This window comes from Bombina bombina, chromosome 4, assembly GCF_027579735.1.
Source record: "Bombina bombina isolate aBomBom1 chromosome 4, aBomBom1.pri, whole genome shotgun sequence".
Classification (NCBI taxonomy): Eukaryota; Metazoa; Chordata; class Amphibia; order Anura; family Bombinatoridae; genus Bombina; species Bombina bombina.
The window spans coordinates 96,427,166-96,449,132 of NC_069502.1; the positions used below are offsets into that span (position 1 = coordinate 96,427,166).

The window sequence follows — 21,967 nt, forward strand, 5'->3', positions numbered from 1 at the left end:
TTCAATGTCCCTTTAAGAAACATCTGTTTTACATTCTGATCCCTAGTTAATCAGTTTCCTATTACACTGTAACTGAAATGTGATTCAAAGTGTTGAAAAATTTAAAATGTTTTATTTATGTGGCTATTTGAAATATTTGAAAATTATGCAGCCTTTGTTTATATAGACCATCCTCTCCGTTTCCAAACACTCCAATCATATGACATGTGACACAGCACTTTCATGCTTTTCTTCCTATCTGTCTAACTGTAGTTTCAATGAATCCTTATCTGGCACTTATCTACTCATTTACCTCTCTCAGTCAGGGTGATACAATGCTCTGTTTTGGTCCACTTCTCTTTTAAATCTACACATTGGGGCCTATCTATCAAGCTCCGAACGGAGCTTGACAGCCCGTGTTTCTGGCGAGTCTTCAGATTCGCCAGAAACACAAGTTATGGAGCAGCGGTCACAAAGACCGCTGCTCCATAACCCTGTCCGCCTGCTCTGAGCAGGCGAACAGGAATCGCCGGAATTCAACCTGATCGAGTATGATTGGGTTGATTGACATCCCCTGCTGGGGGCCGATTGGCCGCAAGTCTGCAGGGGGCGGCGTTGCACCAGCAGCTCTTGTGAGCTGCTGGTGCAATGCTGAATACAGAGAGCGTATTGCTCTCCGCATTCAGCGAGGTCTTGTGGACCTGATCCGCACTGTCTGCTCAGGTCCGCAAGACATTTGATAAATAGGCCCCATTATCTCTTGGCTCCTTAATAAAGTCATATGGTTTTCAGTATCATATGTTTGCTGACAAAAACCTAATTCTACCATTTTGCCTCTCACCTGAATCATCCTCCTGTTTGCTCACCTATATCCTAGGTCTCCTATTTATCTAAAGCCAAGCTTCTGCAAAGCCTCTGAGTTCCTTATATTTCCTCCTTCATCTGATTTCCCACACCCCTAATCACAATAACTGGTGATAACACAATTATACACAAATTAGACTTAGAACTATCATTTGTTCCCCACATTCAACCTTTGGCCTGTTCCTCCTACTTCCACCTTAAAAATATCTCTATAATTCAGCACTACCTTACATAAGTCAGAAGCAATATTTTAATCTACTCTCTCATCATATCCTACCTTGATTACTGTGACACCCATGTTGTCTTAAAAACTATCATCTGACCCCTATACAATCCATCAGGGATGCCTTTTGCAGGCTGATCTTCCTTTCACTTCGCTCCTCATCGGCTGCACCTCTCTGCCAATCCTCCCACTGTCTTCCTTTATTATCAAGCATTTAATTCAAAATAATATCCATAACATACAAGGCCCATTCTATATCTGCTTTTATCTACAAATATTTGCCTAACAGACCCTTTTCTCCTCTCTTGCCAGCTCCTCACATTCCTGGCTTCCGGACTTTATGGAAATATTTCTCTACCTTGCTCCATAAGACTTACGAAATTAAGAAATTCATTAGTTCCCAAAAAAGTCTATTGTTCAAAGAAGCCTACAGCCCATATTAGCCTTCACCTTTCTTATCAATTCCTCTTGTACTCCTCGTACCATGAAATCTCACTAAATCACTTGTCCTGTATATCACATTTTTACAAAAAACCTCTACATCTTCATCACTTTTGTAGTTACTTTTTTTTATTAACTGTACCATGACATAATGCACCTATGTTTTAGTGCTGTGGAATATGTTGACACTCAACAAATAAAGAATAATAATAATGGTTATTGCTATGAATAAATTATAATTAGGGTTAGTATAAGCAATTAGTTATGGTTAGGATTAAAGCTGCCATATATAGCTACAGACATATATTTAACAGGAATTAAATCTCTTAACGACTGCCATGATACCCTGTACATCGACTGTCTGTTGCAGTTCCAGGGGTGTAATCAGTGAGGCATGTAAAAATAGATCTGTGAGGCTACAGCCCTTGAATACTGCAACATTTGAAATGCAAAATCAGAATATTACTGGGTCCATTTATCAAACGTTGAGTGGACATGATTCACTGCAGGGGCTGTCAATCATCCTGATCGGATCGGGAGGACTTCAATCCGCAACCTTTTGGTGGGAGGGGATAAGGAGCAGCGGTCTTAGGATCGCTGCTTCTTAACTTTCATTTCAGGCGAGCCTAAAACGATGGGCTTCCAAAGCAACAACCACTGCTTGATAACTGGAGCCCTAAGTCTGAAATGTTTTAAGTATTTTTTTTTTTTATAAATGGTAAATTATGGCAAATTAAATAACAAAATAAAACATGTCTTTAATATTGTTTAGCTCACTTTGGTAACATTTAGTGTCTGAAACATTTACAGGTGACATTTACAACATAGAGGATACCTGGGAATTACCTCTCTCAGCTGAGGTCGGACTCTTATCACGCAACATTCAAATTAAATCTGACATTGCATGCTCCAGTAGAATAGTGGTTGGACAATATAAACAGCACAACGGAGTGGAATATTCAGGTATGTTGTGTTATAAGGTAAATGCAGGGTCTGTACCCCATCAAAGGATACAGTCAGCCAACACACAAACACACAAAAGCTCTTGTATCAGCTGTACCCTTACCTGGAGCAGTATAGATACTGAGCAGAATATATCAATAAATAATCAGTGAGTACCGACACCTCTTTTTTGAGTACCATCATCTTCTCTTTTACAAAAAAGCACGATATCTGCAGTATATATATATATATATATATATATATATATATATATATATATATGTGTGTGTGTGTATATATATGTGTGTGTGTGTATATATATATATATATATATATATATATATATATATATATATATATATATATATATATATATATATATATATATATATATATATATATAAATAAGGTATGGAGTTGAGTTTCAGAGTTCAGCGCACATAGAATGGAGAAAAACAAAAACAAAAACAAATTATGGTGCAGTATGTCAGTACTAGGCAATCAAAAACTAAACGTGAGATTTAAATGTGCTCACCTTGTTTAACCTCAAACATGTGAGGTATGTTGAAAGCATGGAGGGGATGTAATCCCTATCTGTGGTAAAGACGTTTCCAGCTGGTATGCAGAAACTTTTAGCAGGTGGAAATCTTGATATCCCTGGAGTAGAAATATGTTGGTATTTCAGACAAACTTCTCCTCTCTGGAGTTAGGTAGAGAAACTTTAATTCTTTTTGCTGAATTTCTTTCCTTGTTGCTGTTTATTTCTTTTCCCCTTCTTTATACTTGAAAGGCTCCTCCTCTCTGGAGTATGGTATAAACTTTATGTATGCAAACCAATTAGTGCTCAGTTTACATACTATGAGATCAATTGTGGATATTAATTGCCGCACTCATGAGATGTGTATAAATGATGCTTGCAAGGACACAAAGTGAAATTTAAAATAAAAACACTTTTATTTTCCAATGTCCAATAAAAAATGATAAACAGAAATCCTCTTTGATAATAGTCCAGATCAGGGACAGAAATAGGTGAGCAGATGAAATATAGTATATTTCTTTAAATCCGGTAGTGAGTTTTTTTCTTATCAGGGCTGGTGCAAAAACAGCTAGCTGATAAAAATTTGTGATATTGTGGTATAGGATGCTGTAAGTACAGCTGAAGGTAAATTCCTTGAGGTGGTTTTGAGCTCTGAAAAGCTCCCAGAGTTCAGGTGGATAAGTTGGTGTTTATGATGAAAAACCGTAATAAATAGTTACATGAACTGCTGTAAATACAGCTGGATGATGATTCCTTGTGGTTTTTGAGCTCTAGATAGCTCACAATATCCCGATGGATGTGGATTCTTAAGCCTGTCAGTGACAGGGTCCGTTGCTGATGAAGTGAATGTAATTCACGAAACGCGTAAGGGCACGCCCACTTCTGATGTCACTTCCTGTCCAGGGAGACCAAGCTTCAAACACTTCAGCAACGGACCCTGTCACTGACAGGCTTAAGAATCCACATCCATCCGGATATTGTGAGCTATCTAGAGCTCAAAAAACCACAAGGAATCATCATCCAGCTGTATTTACAGCAGTTCATGTAACTATTTATTACGGTTTTTCATCATAAAAACCAACTTATCCACCTGAACTCTGGGAGCTTTTCAGAGCTCAAAACCACCTCAAGGAATTTATCTTCAGCTGTACTTACAGCATCCTATACCACAATATCACTAATTTTTATCAGCTAGCTGTTTTTGCACCAGCCCTGATAAGAAAAAAACTCACTACCGGATTTAAAGAAATATATTATATTTCATCTGCTCACCTATTTCTGTCCCTGATCTGGACTATTATCAAAGAGGATTTCTGTTTATCATTTTTTATTGGACATTGGAAAATAAGTGTTTTTATTTTAAATTTCACTTTGTGTCCTTGCAAGCATCATTTATAAACATCTCATGAGTGCTGCAATTAATATCCACAATTGATCTAATAGTATGTAAACTGAGCACTAATTGGTTTGCATACATAAAGTTTATACCATACTCCAGAGAGGAGAAGCCTTTCAAGTATAAAGAAGGGGGAAAGAAATAAACAGCAACAAGGAAAGAAATTCAGCAAAAAGAATTAAAGTTTCTCTACCTAACTCCAGAGAGGAGAAGTTTGTCTGAAATACCAACATATTTCTACTCCAGGGATATCAAGATTTCCACCTGCTAAAAGTTTCTGCATACCAGCTGGAAACATCTTTACCACAGATAGGGATTACATCCCCTCCATGCTTCCGACATACCTCACATGTTTGAGGTTAAACAAGGTGAGCACATTTAAATCTCACGTTTAGTTTTTGATTGCCTAGTACTGACATACTGCACCATAATTTGGTTTTGTTTTTGTTTTTCTCCATTCTATGTGCGCTGAACTCTGAAACTCAACTCCATACCTTTTTCCTTCACATTCCATTTGATGATGGTGGAATATTCAGAAACTAGCTGCCATTGAAATATATCAGGAGGAACTATTTAGAGCAAAATAACCATTTGCAACGTACACAGCGCAGATCAAGAAACACCCAAGCAACACTTTCTATATATATAAATAACTTTATCATTCATTTGTCCACTTCTTCCTGTAATTCAAGTCTAATAATTTAAAACTTTTCTAGGTCTGAAAACTGGAGATATTGGGGTAGATTTATTAAACGTCGAGCAGATATGGTTCGCTTTAGCGAATCATGTCTGCTCTACATCGCTAAAAGAAGACAGCATACGGTGTCCACATTTATCATTCCACAAGATTTCTAGTGAAATGCTTGTGCAATGCAGCCCCTGCTCACTTATGGCCAATCGGCCATTAGCAGGGGCTGTCAATCATCCTGATTAGACCGGGATGATTTGAATCCGCCACCTAAAAGGTGGCAGACAGTTTAAGGACAGCTTCTTCTTAACTTCCGTTTCAGAAGTGCCTGAAATGATGGACCTGCGAAGGAGCATCCGTTGCTTAATAAATGGAGCCCATAGACTTCACAAGCCTTAACCTGCACTATATCTTTCTATAGCTGGCTTTAGCATTGATGATAAGATAATAAATTCAAAACAACGGATAGTATGCTAACAAAACAGCAGGGGCTAGCTGTGCCTACTACAATAACAACTCCATATTGGCTCCTTAAAATTAAGTGGTGAGGAGAGTCTGGCTGTTAAATAACAATTTCAGCAAACAAGGTGAGAATGCATTTCAAAAATCTTCAAACTCACCCAGTATGTTGGTTTATTGCAAGACTGCAGAAAAATATTATTATTAGAAAGTGCTGACTGAGTTTTTAAGAAAACATTATTTTGAATGTATATGCAAAGTATAGAAATTATTAGAAATAAAAGGAATGTTAGTTTTATTATTGTTAGTACTGAATGTATTACTACTCCTATAAAGGCAATAAAACAGAAAATTGATTTTCAAACATCATGTGCCGCAAAAAAAATAAAAAATTTTAAGCAATTTTATTATAAATTTTATCTTCAGTTACTGTAATTTAGTGTTTCACTGCCTCTAGGGAGGCTGGAGTGCAACCTACAGATCGCAGAACTCATTCTACACAGTGATTGCTTCATCAGTGCAAGAGATCATTTGCATTTATTCCCAACTGTCCATTAAACCACAGAGCCAAAACAATGTAACAAAAGTGACATCTTTAAAACTTTTTTTGTTTAAAATCTTTATTATATATTTATATCAAGCGTATTGTGCCTCTAGCAATGTAAAAGCCCACAAAATCCGGAAAAAAAAAACCCACTCAAATCTGTGAAAGTCAACTAAATATTTTCCGGCACTATGTGGAAGCCACAATATCAATGTCATAGTCTACTCAATGGATCATAATGTAAACCCCATCAACATAGCACTTCTTAAACTGTAAACATCACCACAGCGGTATATGTGAAACATAAGCTTGGAGGGTCTCACCTCTGATGCACTATTGACATCAGCACTGGTCACTATCTTACATCTACTGATCCTCCCGTCACAGTCACTCCTGATCACATGACCATGCCTGCTAAAGTCGTTTATGTCGATCACAAAGCCGCCTCAGGCCTAGTTTCCATTGAGGGGGTAATGTTTTGAAACTGGTGGTAAAATAAAAATTCTCTATAGACTTTAATAGAGATAAATGTTTTTACCAACAGTTTTCAAACTTTACCACCTCAATGGAAACTAGGCCTCAGCGTTGTAAATAGCCATAACACCAAGGGGCAGATTTATCAATGTCTGGTGGACATGATACGCTGTAGAGTACCATGTCCACTAGACATCGCTGAATGGCGAAAGCATATGCTGTCGGAATTTAACATTGCACAAGCAGTTCTGGTAAACTGCTTGTGCAATGTCATCCCCTAGCAGGGGGTGTCAATCAACCCGATCGTATGAAATCAGGCAGATTAATGTTTGCCGCCTTAGAGGCGGCGGACAAGTTAAGAAGCCTCGTTCTTAAGACTGCTGCTTCTTAACTCCTGTTTCTGGTGAGCCTGAAGGCTCGTGCGGAAACAGGGGTATTAAAACGGCCCCCAAGGCTTTAGAAAAAAGTATTGTCCCTCTAATCTAACATTTTCTTTTTCCCCTGTCTCTATACAGGCAATATACATCTATGGAACGTTGAGATTTCAAATGTTGGCGTTTATCCACATTCGTCTGTCAACTTTAAAAATACAGTACATATGTCTTCCATTGTATCTTCAAGCATCCACCATAGCTGCGGAGGTGGAATTGAAGCATTTAGCAGTAAACATATTTTAATACATGCTAATGTCATTTGTAACACCCTTGGTCATGGGATACACCTAACGGGACAAAACCTGACACTCACTGATAATCTTGTCACGCTAATTAAACAGCCTAAGGATCAATCACACTGGGTAACTGGTATTAAAGTTAATTTTGTTGATAGGGCAATCGTGTATGGGAATGCAGTAGCAGGATCAGACCGCATAGCTTTCCATGTCAGGGGACAGCAGTGCTTTTCAGAAGAAAGACTTTTGTCTGGAAATGTGGCCCATTCAAGTCTTCATGGTGTTCACTTTTATTGGGATGATGGCTTCCAGAACTGTACAAAAATATCAGGATTTCTATCTTACAAAAATTTTGACTATGGTTTAATATTTCATCTCAAAGGGGATGTCATCATAGAAAATGTGATACTTGCAGACAATTCAGTTGGTCTACTTCCCGTTGTCTCTGTGGTTTCATCAGGTTCCTATAAACAAATGAGGAGACACATACTTATCCAAAATTCTTTGATAGTTGGAACAAGTCCAGCATTTGATTGTATAATGGACAGAATAAAACCTTTAAACATTGACTTTACTATGAAAGACCGTGCTCCACGAAGCCCATTCAGAGGTCGCGTTGGTATTCTCTGGCCTATATTTACCAGCGCACCCAAGCAATGGCCAGATTACCCATGGCACAAACTGGGAAGCAGTGGAGCAGAGTCAGGAATCATGAATCTACAGGGTACGTCCAAAACTTTTATATTTGATTTCAAAGTTTTCAAAAGCTCTTTAGACAAAATAAACTGTGCAAGGAGTTAAACATATAGGTCTAATTTCCTGAGCAGAACACAGAAGCAGCAGGAGCTGCAATGCTTGATGCTACCATGCCCACTCTTTACCTTTGTATTTAACCCATTTGTGTGAATGAAACATATAGCACTCCATTTATTGAACTATAGAACCGGCTTTGTAGCCCTTGCAGTGCAGACTTACACATATGGGTTTGCATCTGCAAGTTGAAGAAGCAATAAATACCTGAAGACTTTTATGTAAAATGTTTACTTATGTGTAATATTGAAACCACTTTGTTTTATTTATTTATTTATTTTAATGTAATTTAGCTCTGGTACTTTGTTTTTTGTAATTGTAAGAACGTGAAATGCACACTGCTGAATAAACAGCAGGCTAACCCTGCTACATACATGTCCCTAATTGTTTTTTTACAAATAATAACGGCAAAACTTACGGCTAGATTACGAGTTGTGCGTTAGGCTTAAAAAACAGCGTTAGCCGGTCCCAACGCTGCTGTTTAACGCCCGCTGGTATTACGAGTCTTGCAGGTACAGGTGTACCGCTCACTTTTTTGGCCAGACTTGGAAATACCGCAAATCCTTTTACGTAAATTGCGTATCCTCTTTTTTTCAATTGGACTTGCATAGCGCTGGTATTACGAGTCTGACAAAAAGTGAGCGGTAGATCCTCTCCTGTCAAAACTGGTACCGCATTTAAAAGTCAGTAGTTAAGAGTTTTACAATACAACGCCGTAGCATAAAACTCTTAACTAAAGTGCTAAAAAGTACACTAACACCCATAAACTACCTATTAACCCCCTAAACCGAGGCCCTCCCGCATCGCAAACAATAAAAAAATGTTTTAACCCCTAATCTGACAAACCGGACATCGCTGCCACTATAATAAATATATTAACCCCTAAACCGCCGCACTCCCGCATCGTAAACACTAGTTAAATATTATTAACCCCTAATCTGCCGTCCCTAACATCGCCGCCACCTATCTATATTTATTAACCCCTAATCTGTCACCCCCAACGTCACCGCCACTATATTAACACTAGGAATGGGCAAATGTGTTTATATCCGAATTCGAATGTTAGAACAAATGTTATTGTAGAAATTCGATTTACATAATAGAATGTTGATAAGAACAAATATTCTTAAAAATTCGATTTTCGAATGTTATTTACAGTTTTCGAATGTCACATTCAAATTCGAATATTACATTTATAAAACACAATTGTAGACTAGAAACACTATTTCGAATGTCACATTCAAATCGAATATCACATTCAAATCGAATGTCACATTCGAATTCGAATATTACATTTATAAAACACAGTATTAGACTAGAAATACTATTTCGAATTTGAATGTCACATTCGAATCGAATATCACATTTGAATCGAATATCACATTTAAAACACAGTATTAGACTAGAAATACTAATTCAAATTCGAATGTGACATTCAAATTCGAATGTAGCATTCAAATTCGAATATTACATTTATTAAACACAGTTGTAGACTAGAAATACTATTTCAAATTTGAATGTCACATTCAAATTCGAATGTCACATTCAAATTCGAATATTACATTTCGAAATTGAATGAATACATAGGTAAACATTCTATTATTCAAACAAATATTTTCGAATTTTATTGAAAAATTCAAAAACGAAAATTCGAAAATAGAATGTTAGAATGTTATATAAACATTCAATTCGAACGAACAAATGTATCAAAATTCTTTTAAATTTCGAATTTTTAGAAACATTCGCCCATCCCTACCTAACACCCCCTAACTTAAATATAATTTAAATAAATCTAAATAAATATAACTATCATTAACTAAATTATTCCTATTTAAAACTAAATACTTACCTATAAAATAAACCCTAAGCTAGCTACAATATAACTAATAGTTACATTGTATCTATCTTAGGGTTTATTTTTATTTTACAGGCAAGTTTGTATTTATTTTAACTAGGTGGAATAGTTATTAAATAGTTATTAACTATTTAATAACTACCTATTTAACATAAATACAAAAGTACCTGTAAAATAAAACCTAACCTAAGTTACAATTGCACCTAACACTACAGTATAATTAAATTAATTATATAAATTAAATACAATTAAATACAATTAAATACAGTTAAATACAATTATCTAAAGTACAAAAAAACCAAACACTAAATTACAGAAAATAATACACAAATTACAAGATTTTTAAACTAATTACACCTAATCTAATCCCCCTAACAAAATAAAAAAGCCCCCCAAAATAAAAAAAGCCCTACCCTACACTAAATTACAAATAACCCTTATCCCCTTAATGACCACAGCGCTTTTTCATTTTCTGTCCGTTTGGGACCAAGGACATTTTTACATTTTTGCGGTGTTTGTGTTTAGCTGTAATTTTCCTCTTACTCATTTACTGTACCCATACATATTATATACCGTTTTTCTCGCCATTAAATGGACTTTCAAAATCTACCATTATTTTCATCATATCTTATAATTTGCTATAAAAAAAAAATACAAAATATGATGAAAAAATGGAAAAAAACACACTTTTTCTAACTTTGACCCGCAAAATCTGTTACACATCTACAACCACCAAAAAACACCCATGCTAAATAGTTTCTAAATTTTGTCCTGAGTTTAGAAATACCCAATGTTTACATGTTCTTTGCTTTTTTGCAAGTTATAGGGCAATAAATACAAGTAGCACTTTGCTATTTCCAAACCACTTTTTTTTCAAAATTAGCGCTAGTTACATTGGAACACTGATATCCGTCAGGAATCCCTGAATATTCCTTGACATGTAAATATTTTTTTTTAGAAGACATCCCAAAGTATTGATCTAGATCCATTTTGGTATATTTCATGCCACCATTTCACTGCCAAATGCGATTAAATAAAAAAAAATGTTCACTTTTTCACAAATTTTTTCACAAACTTTAGGTTTGTCACTGAAATTATTTACAAACAACTTATGCAATTATGGCATAAATGGTTGTAAATGCTTCTCTGGGATCCCCTTTGTTCATAAATAGCAGACATATATGGCTTTGGCTTTGCTTTTTGGTAATTAGAAGGCCACTAAATACCGCTGTGCACCACACATGTATTATGCCCAGCAGTGAAGGGGTTAATTAGGGAGCATATAGGGAGCTTCTAGGGTTAATTTTAGCTTTAGTGTAGTAGACAACCCCAAGTATTGATCTAGGCTTATTTTGGTATATTTCATGAAACCATTTCACCGCCAAATGCGATCAATATAAAAAAAGTTACATTTTTCACAATTTTAGGTTTCTCACTGAAATTATTTACAAACAGCTTGTGCAATTATGGCACAAATTGTTGTAAATGCTTCTCTGGGATCCCCTCTCTTCAGAAATAGCAGACATATATGGCTTTTGCGTTGCTTTTTGGTAATTAGAAGGCCTCTAAATGCCGCTGCGCACCACACGTGTATTATGCCCAGCAGTGAAGGGATTAATTAGGGAGCTTGTAGGGAGTTTCTAGGTTAATTTTAGCTTTAATGTAGTGTAGTAGACAACCCAAAGTATTGATCTAGGCCCATTTTGGTATATTTCATGCCACCATTTCACCGCCAAAAGCGATCAAATAAAAAAAATTGTTCACTTTTTCACAAACTTTAGGTTTCTCACCAAAATTATTTACAAACAGCTTGTGCAATTATGGCACAAATGGTTGTAAATGCTTCTCTGGGATCCCCTTTGATCAGAAATAGCATACATATATGGCTTTGGCGTTGCTTTTTGATAAATAGAAGGCCGCTAAATGCTGCTGCGCTTCACACGTGTATTATGGCTAGCAGTGAAGGGGTTAATTAGGTAGTTTGTAAGGAGCTTGCAGGGTTAATTTTAGCTTTAGTGTAGAGATCAGCCTCCCACCTGACACATAACACCCCCTGATCCTTCCCAAACAGCTCCCTTCCCTCCCCCACCCCACAATTGTCCCTGCCATCTTAAGTACTGGCAGAAAGTCTGCCAATACTAAAATAAAAGGTATCTTTGAATATTTTGTATTTTTTTAGCATATATACATATGCTGCTATGTAAGATCCCCCCTTAGCCCCCAACCTCCCTGATCCCCCCAAAGCAGCTCTCTAACCCTCCCCCTCTGCCTTATTGGGGGCCATCTTGGGTACTGGCAGCTGTCTGCAATCCTATTGGCTGATTGCATCAGCCAATAGGATTTTATTTTTCCTACCTTAATTCCGATTGGCTGATAGAATTCTATCAGCCAATCGGAATTGAAGGGACGCCATCTTGGATGACGTCACTTAAAGGAACCTTCATTCTTCAGTCGCCGTGGAAAGAAGAGGATGCTCTGCGTCGGATGTCTTGAAGATGGACCCGCTCCGTGCCGGATGGATGAAGATAGAAGATACCGTCTGGATGAAGACTTCTGCCCGTCTGGAGGACCACTTCTGCCGGATTTGTTGAGGACTTCGGTCCGGTTGGATGAAGACTCCCAGTAAGGTGATCTTCAAGGGGTTAGTGTTAGGTTTTTTTAAGGGGGTATTGGGTGGGTTTTAGAGTAGGGTTGGTTGTGTGGGTTGTGGGTTTTAATGTTGGGGGGGATTTGTAATTTTTTTACAGGTAAAACAGCTGATTACTTTGGGGCAATGCCCCACAAAAGGCCCTTTTAAGGGCTATTTGTAATTTAGTGTAAAGTAGGGCTTTTTTTATTTTGGGGGACTTTTTTATTTTGTTAGGGGGATTAGATTAGGTTTAATTAGTTTAAAAATCTTGTAATTTGTTTATTTTTCTGTAATTTAGTGGTTTTTTTTGTACTTTAGATCATTTTATTTAATTGTATTTAATTTAGGGAATTAATTTAATTATAGTGTAGTGTTAGGTGTAATTGTGACTTAGGTTAGGTTTTATTTTACAGGTACTTTTGTATTTATTTTAACTAGGTAGTTATTAAATAGTTAATAACTATTTAATAACTTTTCTACCTAGTTAAAATAAATACAAACTTGCCTGTAAAATAAAAATAAACCCTAAGCTAGATCAATGTAACTATTAGTTATATTGTAGCTAGCTTAGGGTTTATTTTATAGGTAAGTATTTAGTTTTAAATAGGAATAATTTAGTTAATGATAGTTATATTTATTTAGATTTATTTCAATTATATTTAAGTTAGGGGTTGTTAGGGTTAGGGTTAGACTTGGGTATAGGGGTTAATATGTTAATTATAGTGGCGGCGACGTTGGTGGCGGCATATTAGGGGTTAATAAGTGTAGGTAGGTTGCGGTGACATAGGGGGCAGCAGATTAGGGGTTAATAAATATAATGTAGGTATCGGCGATGTTGGGGGCAGCAGATTAGGGGTTTATAAGTATAATGTAGGTGGCTCCGGTGTCCAGAGCGGCAGATTAGGGGTTAATAATATAATGTAGGTGTCGGCGATGTTGGGGCAGCAGATTAGGGGTTAATAAGTGTAAGATTAGGGTGTTTAGACTTGGGGTTCATGTTAGGGTGTTAGGTGTAAACATAAATTTTATTTCCCCATAGGAATCAATGGGACTGCGTTAAGAGCTAAACGCTGCTTTTTTGCAGGTGTTAGACTTTTTTTCAGCCGGCTCTCCCCATTGATTCCCATGGGGAAATCGTGCATGAGCATGTTACACCAGCTCACCGCTGACTTAAGCAGCGCTGGTATTAGAGTGAGATGTGGAGCAAAATTTTTCTCTACGCTCACTTCTTGTCTTTTAACGCCGGGTTTGTAAAAACCCGTAATACCAGCGCTGCATGTAAGTGAGCGGTGAGCATAAACTGCTCGTTAGCACCGCACCCCTCATAACGCAAAACTCGTAATCTAGCCAAATGTTCTTTATACTAACATAATCACTATGGCTAGCCTTCCTGTCTGCAGACTCAAGCCCAAATTGATTTCTCCAAATAAAGCAAATGGTGGGTGGAGTTTAGCTATTGAAAAATAATTGCAAAAAAAATATTTTGTTTTAAAAACTTTAAGACTTTGCTGATATTTTATTCTTTAGCAACACAACAGAAATATCTTATAATTACAAGGTGTTTACTGTCCCTTTAAGAAGCAGCTGCTTCCTTACCTTACTGGCACCTCAGAGATGTCCAATTTAAAATATCCCAGACTGAACTGCCCAAGATGATTGACAAGCCCTGCTCTTTTACAACTGGCTGCACAAAAGCAAGGGAAAGTCTTGTGCAACAATAAAAGTTGTCATTAAATGCAACACATAGCAAGATGGAGTCAGCAATACAAAAATATGCTGGAACAAATTATTCCACTTGACTATAGCATTAGAATGCACCATACAGGGCCAGGTTACAAATGGAGTTGTATTTATTGCTCCCGCTCGCAAGCTAACTCCGCTAAAAGTATGCGTCAGCTAGCTCTCGTATTACAAGTTGAAAGTAAACTGTTTTTGCTCGAACACTGACTCAATATGCATAAAAAGCCGAAGTTAGAATATTGTGACCTCGTTAACTTATTCCCCTATAGAAGTCAATGGATACCCTACTCAAGGTGCAAACCCGATTGCATAGTCTCAAGTGCACTGACCTGACATGAAAATATTAATATTTCTCATTCTACTGTTCTTCACAAAGCTGAATATGTTCTATTTATTCATAAATACATATTTCTACATAAATTTGATGGTATTTTGGTACTATATATATATATATATATATATATATATATACACACAACGTAAACCAGCAGGCACTCTCCGTATTTAAGACATCAAAAGTTTTATTTTCATGAAATAAAACTTTTGATGTCTTAAATATGGAGAGTGCCTGCTGGTTTACGTTGAATTATTATTTTGATTGCTGAGCACCCCGGACATTAGTGTACTTGTGAGTGCTAACCCCTCTGGATCTTTATATATATATATATATATATATATATATATATATATATATATATATATATATATATATATATATATATATATATATATATATATAAAAACAGATATCAGATCTAAAAGTTATTAATCTTTCCAATAAAGTGTTGTCTAAATCTGAATTAGAAGTCCTAATCAGACTTCTAATCTGAATTAGAAGTCCTAACCCTGGGCCTTGGTTTTGTTCCTACAAAAAAAATTGACTTATTTGAAACAATTGTAGATGTTAACAGGCTAGTCAGGGACCTCACTCTTAAAAAATACTTTTGTAAAGATAACATAGATCAAGATCCTCATATAGATCTATCAGCCTCCCCTAATGATTCTATCTCAATATCATTACCTAAAATCTATGATTTTTTCAACTTCTCAGAAAGTTGTGACTAATTATCCTTACTGGACTTGAGTGAAAGCCCACATTTGGATACTACTACACTTAAGAGTAGCCATGGTAACTTTAAACCCCACTCTATATTTGACCCAGTGAGAGAGAGGGGTCCATTCCTGGAAGCATTCCATCACAGAGTTGAGGAGGATCTTATCAACCTGTCAAAGGAACACAATAGGGGCCACCCGAATCTGAAGCCTGAACTTCAGCATGCATTATCTTCTTTGATGGCATATGATAATATAGTAATCAAACAGGCAGATAAAGGTGGCTCCATTGTCGTCCTTAATAAAGATTTCTATATATCCAAAGCAATTAGGCAACTCAGTGACACAGAAGTGTATACTAGATTGCCAGGGAACCCCACAGATACATTTAAGGGCCAACTCTTAGATATTCTAGATGATGGACTCCATGAGGGTCTAATTGATCAAGATACTTACAATTATCTCTTGGTCTCTAGCCCGGTTACCCCTATCTTCCATCACCTCCCCAAGGTCCATAAATCCTTGGAGGAGGTGAGGTTAAAACCTATTGTCTCCGGAATCGGTTCTCTTCTTGAGAATCTATCCTCATGGGTTGAGTCCCTCCTACTACCACTTGTTTACCAACTCCCCTCTTACTTAAGAGATACCAAGCATCTGCTTTCAAAATTGAATGGTATAGAGTGGAAAACAATTTTTCCTGGCTTACAGTAGATGTTGTGGGGCTATATTCAGCCATCCCACATAATTTGAGAGTTGAAGCTGTAGATATATTTCTAACCAAACATAGTAATTATCATCCTACTCTTAGAAGCTATGTTTGCAGGGTCCTTGATTTTCTCCTCAAACATAACTTTTTCAATTTAAGGGTGTTTTTTCTCCAGAGGCGTGGGACAGCTATGGGCACTAAATTTTCGCCAGCCTACGCCAATATCTACATGGGCATTTGGGAGCGGTCCCATGTCTTTGGAGAGAAGAACCCTTTCAGGGAGCTTATACAGATGTATAAGCGCTATATAGATGACCTCCTCCTCATCTGGTCTGGTACAGAGGAGGAGGCCCTACGTTTCATTGAATTTCTTAACTATAATGAGTTTGGTTTGCAGTTCACTCACCAATACCCATGAAACTAATATAGCGTATTTGGATGTCTCTCTGACAGGTAATACTAATTCATCAAAAATCACCAGTACTCTCTACAGGAAGCCAATCTCTTCAAACACCACTTTACACGCCAATAGCTGACATCCAAAACATACTGGCTTTGGAGTGGCCAAAGGTCACTTTATACGTTTCAAACGTAACTGTTCGGAGGAATCGGACTTTACTGTTGAGAGTGAGAAGATGAAACTGGCCCTCATCCAAAGGGGGTACAAACCTAAAACTATCAATAGAGCTCTATTAGAGGTTTCAACATTTGAATAGAGAAACTCTATTGGGTGATCGGAAAGTTCAAACAAATAATAGATTTGATAGATCAAAACCACTTTTTGCTACCACATTCAGCTCCCAATTCAATGAGATCTGTGGAATTATATCCAAACATCTGCCGATAGTCACTGCTAAGGACAGCCTCAAAGACTATGCAGGTAAAGAGTGCAACTATGGTATCTCCTAGTGTACTCAAACAACCTAGGGTGGGGTTGAGCAGCTGGCTAACAGTCAAGGGACACTTTAAGTGTCACTTTACAAAATGTATAGCTTGTTCCTATACTAAAGTAGGTTCACAATTTCAATCAAGACAAACACAGCAAGTGTATAGCCTTGACTATTGTTCCAATTGCCAAACCTCATTTAATAGAATGCACATGCTGTGATCTACAGTATACGGGCTGTTCCACCTGTGAAGTAAGGGTGAGAATAAGAGAACATCTTAATGACATCAGCAATGGCAGAGGGGTTTCCGACCTGGCGAGACACTTTATATACTGTCACGCCCAAAATGTATCCACCTTTAGCTGGCAGATCATTGAACATGTTCGCCCTAAACCAAGAGGGGGAGACAGAATTAACAGACTCCTCCACAGGGAGGCTTTTTGGATCTTCCTCTTGCAAACAAGAAGACCAAAGGGATTGAATATAGATGGGGATATAATTAACCTGTGGCAACATTATTATTAAATTATTTCCCTTGGTGGGTTGAGCTAAGATGTTACAACTCATAAAACTCACTCTGTCCTCTCCTATGTTGAGCAGAGCATAGTTGACTACAAATGTCATTTTCTATTATATGTGGACATTGTGTTTGCTATACAAGCAATAAAGCTACTTTAGATCTAATTTAAGTTATGTATATAAATTATATAATTCCCAAAAATTCTTTATATAAGCACTTCTCCTCTAGTACACGTAAAGTTACACACTTATTCCCTGGCATTTCATCGAATGAGCCTATTATGTCAATATCAATTTATTATTTGCAGTATTATTATTTTTTATATTAAACATTACCTTTAATACATTATATGTACTGCCCCTTTAAGTAACAGGTGTTATTGTGTTGTAATTATGCAGCAGCCAATCAATTTGGTTTTTATGGTATTTAAGTTTTTCCCACATTGATGTTCCCCATGTCTATGAAAAAGGCCTGACAGCCGAAACTCGTAAGACAGCTCGTTCTACTGCTGTATTTTACTTTCTTATCCAGTGCTATGAATAAAGGAATTTTTTTTTAAATGTTATCCTATTCTGTGCTTTGTATGACTCGCTGGCATTTTGCTATTGGATATATATATATATATATATATATAAATATATATGTTTAATTATACTGTATATAGGTATAGATATATAAAGATATATATATATATATATATATATATATATATATATATATATATATATATATATATATATATATATATATATATATATATATATGAATTTTTATGGATAAAAACATAGAACATTTTCTTCTATTTGCAGAACATTGAATGTGAAATATTTACAGTAACACTTAAAGGGACACTGTACCCAATTTTTTTATTTTGTGATTCAGATAGAGCATGCAATTTTAAGCAACTTTCTAATTTACTCCTATTATCAATTTTTCTTCGTTCTCTTGCTATCTTTATTTAAATAAAGAAGGCATCTAAGTGTGTTTTATTGGTTCAGACCCTGGACAGCACTTTTTTATTGGTGGATGAATTTATACACCAATCAGCAAGAACAACCAAGGTTGTTCACCAAAAATGGGCTAAACTTACATTCTTGCACTTCAAATAAAGATACCAAGAGAATGAAGAAAATGTGAGAAAATTAGAAAGTTGCTTAAAATTTCATGCTCTATCTGAATCACAAATAAAAAATTTGTGTTCAGTGTTCCTTTAAGTAAAAATGAATATTGCTTAAATATGCTTTAACATGTTTTCATTTATTTCACTGCAAAGGGCTCCAATGCATGCATATATATATATGTTTAGAAAAAAGGAGGGTCACCAGCGCTAAAAACTCTGACACGTTCTGTTAATTTTGGCGGTGTTGTGAAAATAATAGTCACAGTGGTGTGTATGCGTGCTGCCAATGATACAGTGTACCCGTGTCACTGTTATGAATGTTGAAAAGTAAGAGGAAATCAAGAGGGCGCACAGCTGCACACTAGAAAAGATAGTGACTAATTATAAAGTAAGTGTGTTACTTTAAAAATAAATGATAGTAGTAGTAATTAAATACAGAGAAAAGAAATAAACATAATGTCCATAAATTCTTGTTATATTCAGTGGTTCACTCTTTTACTTTAGATAATTCGACACTTCTTTGTCTAGAGTAAGTAAAATGTGCTTACCAGAGGTGACCTCAATCTTATGAGGTAAGATGTAGGCCTGTTTGTTTTTAAAGGTGGGTTGTATGTGCCCAATGTCGTTTGTTGAAAGGCAATGGAAAATCTTGGACTCTATCTTCTCTCTTGGTGATGAGAATCTTGCTGGTCTCAGGTGCTCACACCACCTTATATGTTTTACCGTTCAACTCCCCAAGTGCAAATGCTCTGCCGCATCCGCATCTGTGACTACTGCGGGTCACCATCTACTACGGGTCACCATCTGGGCCAACATATCAAACCGCTCCTGAAGTACACAGTCCGGTCAGAGGCTGATAGATAGATAGACGCTGAAAACAGTGATAGCGTGGATCTGTACAGCAGCGTGTAAAACAATGATTTTCCATTGCCTTTCAACAAACGACATTGGGCACATACAACCCACTCAAGAGAGTCCAGGATTTCCATTCAAAGCAACATACCTCTGTCAAGAAGATCCCTGGAAACAAAGAGCTCAAGTGTTCCATTGGAATAAAGATTTCTTCAGCAAAGAACAAAATAAATCAACTTGACAAGAGCCTAAGAAACACCTTTAAAAACAAACAGGCCTACATCTTACCTCATAAGATTGAGGTCACCTCTGGTAAGCACATTTTACTTACTCTAGACAAAGAAGTGTCGAATTATCTAAAGTAAAAGACTGAACCACTGAATATAACAAGAATTTATGGACATTATGTTTATTTCTTTTCCCTGTATTTAATTACTACTACAATCATTTATTCTTAAAGTAACACACTTACGTTATAATTAGTCACTATCTTTTCTAGTGTGCAGCTGTGCGCCCTCTTGATTTCCTCTTACTTTTCAACATATATATATATACACATATAAACACACACATATACATATTTAGACATGTTTAGGTATGTATAACTTTTTTGTGAGAAAAAAAGAAGTAAAATATTTTTTATTATATAATGTTATGATAAGAGTAGCTGTAATTTTAAATGTGTTTTGTGACACTTTTTTGTTTTGCAAAACAGTTAACCAGAGCTTTGAGGTTGCGCTATCCATGTTAAATTACATTCTGCTCAAGCGATCACGTTTACTTTCAACTTGTGATACAAGCACTACATCCGACGTGCGCAAACAGCCGCAATGAATACAATATCGCTCTTAAATAACTGTTAACGCGCCACTCGTAATCTGGCCCTAAGTGATTTGCATCTCTTCGTATTAAACAAAGGTTTATTAGGTTCCATGAGCGCTGGTAAACTTGTCCAGAAAAATGGCACAACAAAATTTCACACAGTAGTAAAGGCCCAGATTGCAATCAATGGTGTAGACAGGAGATGTTGTTAGTGAAGACCTCTGGCTTCCTTTTTACAAGCCTGACATGTTTGTTTTCATAATAGCTGCACTTTCCAGCAATGCACAAAATGGTTTTTAACACTGGTATTTGCTGGTAAATATTTCTATACCTACTAAATAAATATTGCTAGTTAACCTTGAAACACAAAGAATATTATTACAAAAATAAGCCTTTATTTTTAGCATCTATATTTTTATTTTTCTAAAATACCATAGGCAACACCGTAGTTTGTACAATATTCAATATCAATAAAACAGTAATAAATGCAAATTTAAATTGTAGTCTTAAAGGGATATAAAAAAAACTTTTTTTTTCTTTTGTGATTCAGATAGAGCATACAATTTTAAATAACTTTTCAATTTACTTATATTAGAAAATGTGCTTCATTCTTTTGGCACCCTTTGTTGAAGGAGCAGACATTCACCACTGGGAGCTAACTGAATACATGTGAGCCAAAGACAAGAGGCATATATATTTGCAGTCACCAATCCGCAGCTAGCTCCCATTAGTGCATTTCTGCTCCTAAGTCTACCTATAAATGATTTTCCCCCAACGGATAACAAGAGAGTGAAGTGAATTAGAGGAAATAAGTAAATTGAAAAGTTGTTTTAAAGTGTATGTTCTTTCTGAATCATAAAACTTGAATTTTGATGTTACTGTCCCATGACATATACTCTGTTCACTTTGGGTAGTGACACATTTACCTCACTTTTGAGTAGGTGTGAAGCACAAAAGAGCAACAGCTTTGTAATGTAATAGCAATAACAGTTGTGAGTCCATTAGATATAAATTGCTGATCCTATTAATTCCTGCAGAACCCACCAGTGGTATAAATGTTTGTACTAGGGATGGGCGAATGTGTTTATATTCTAATTCGAATGTTAGAATGAATGTTATTGTAGAAATTAGATTGACATAATCGACAGTTAATAAGAACGAATATTCTTAAAAATTCTATAATCGAATGTTATTTAAAGTTTTCTAATGTCACTTTCAATTTTGAATGTCACTTTTGATTTCAATTGTAACTTTTGATTTTGAATTGACATAATAGATTGAATATACACATTCAAAAATTCAATGTGTATATTTGATTTATTATAAACATTCAAATTCAAATATTACATTTATAAAACGCAGTTGTAGACTCAAAATACTATTTTGACGATGAATTTGAATATTAGATTTATACAACACAGTTGTAGACTCAAAATACTATTTCGAATTTGAATATTACATTTAAAAAATATAATTGTAGATTAGAAATACTATTTAGAAAACAAAGTCGAATATTAAAAATTAGATTGAGATAAAACATTCTATTATTTAAAAAAATATTTTCGAATGTATTTTAAAATTCTATAGCGGCAATTTAAAAGAAGAATGTTAGAATGTTATATAAACATTCAAAATTCGATTCGAACGAACGAATGTATTGAAATTTGTTTTACATTTCTAATGTTTTCAAAACTTTTGCCCATCCCTAGTTTGAACTAAGAATTTAGTTGCAGTCTTCCAGTATTTAACAAATAA

At 35.8% G+C, this 21,967-nt stretch overlaps 1 protein-coding gene across 1 annotated transcript in view; it reads left to right on the plus strand.

The window, feature by feature from the left end:
* Nucleotides 1–21,967, plus strand: part of PKHD1 (PKHD1 ciliary IPT domain containing fibrocystin/polyductin) — a 1,710,134-nt gene that overhangs the window by 1,302,265 nt on the left and 385,902 nt on the right. Inside the window, exons 57-58 of the mRNA XM_053709557.1 lie at nucleotides 2,318–2,470; nucleotides 7,064–7,942. Coding sequence (XP_053565532.1) covers nucleotides 2,318–2,470; nucleotides 7,064–7,942 — 1,032 coding nt within the window. The remainder of the gene's footprint in view (nucleotides 1–2,317; nucleotides 2,471–7,063; nucleotides 7,943–21,967) is intronic.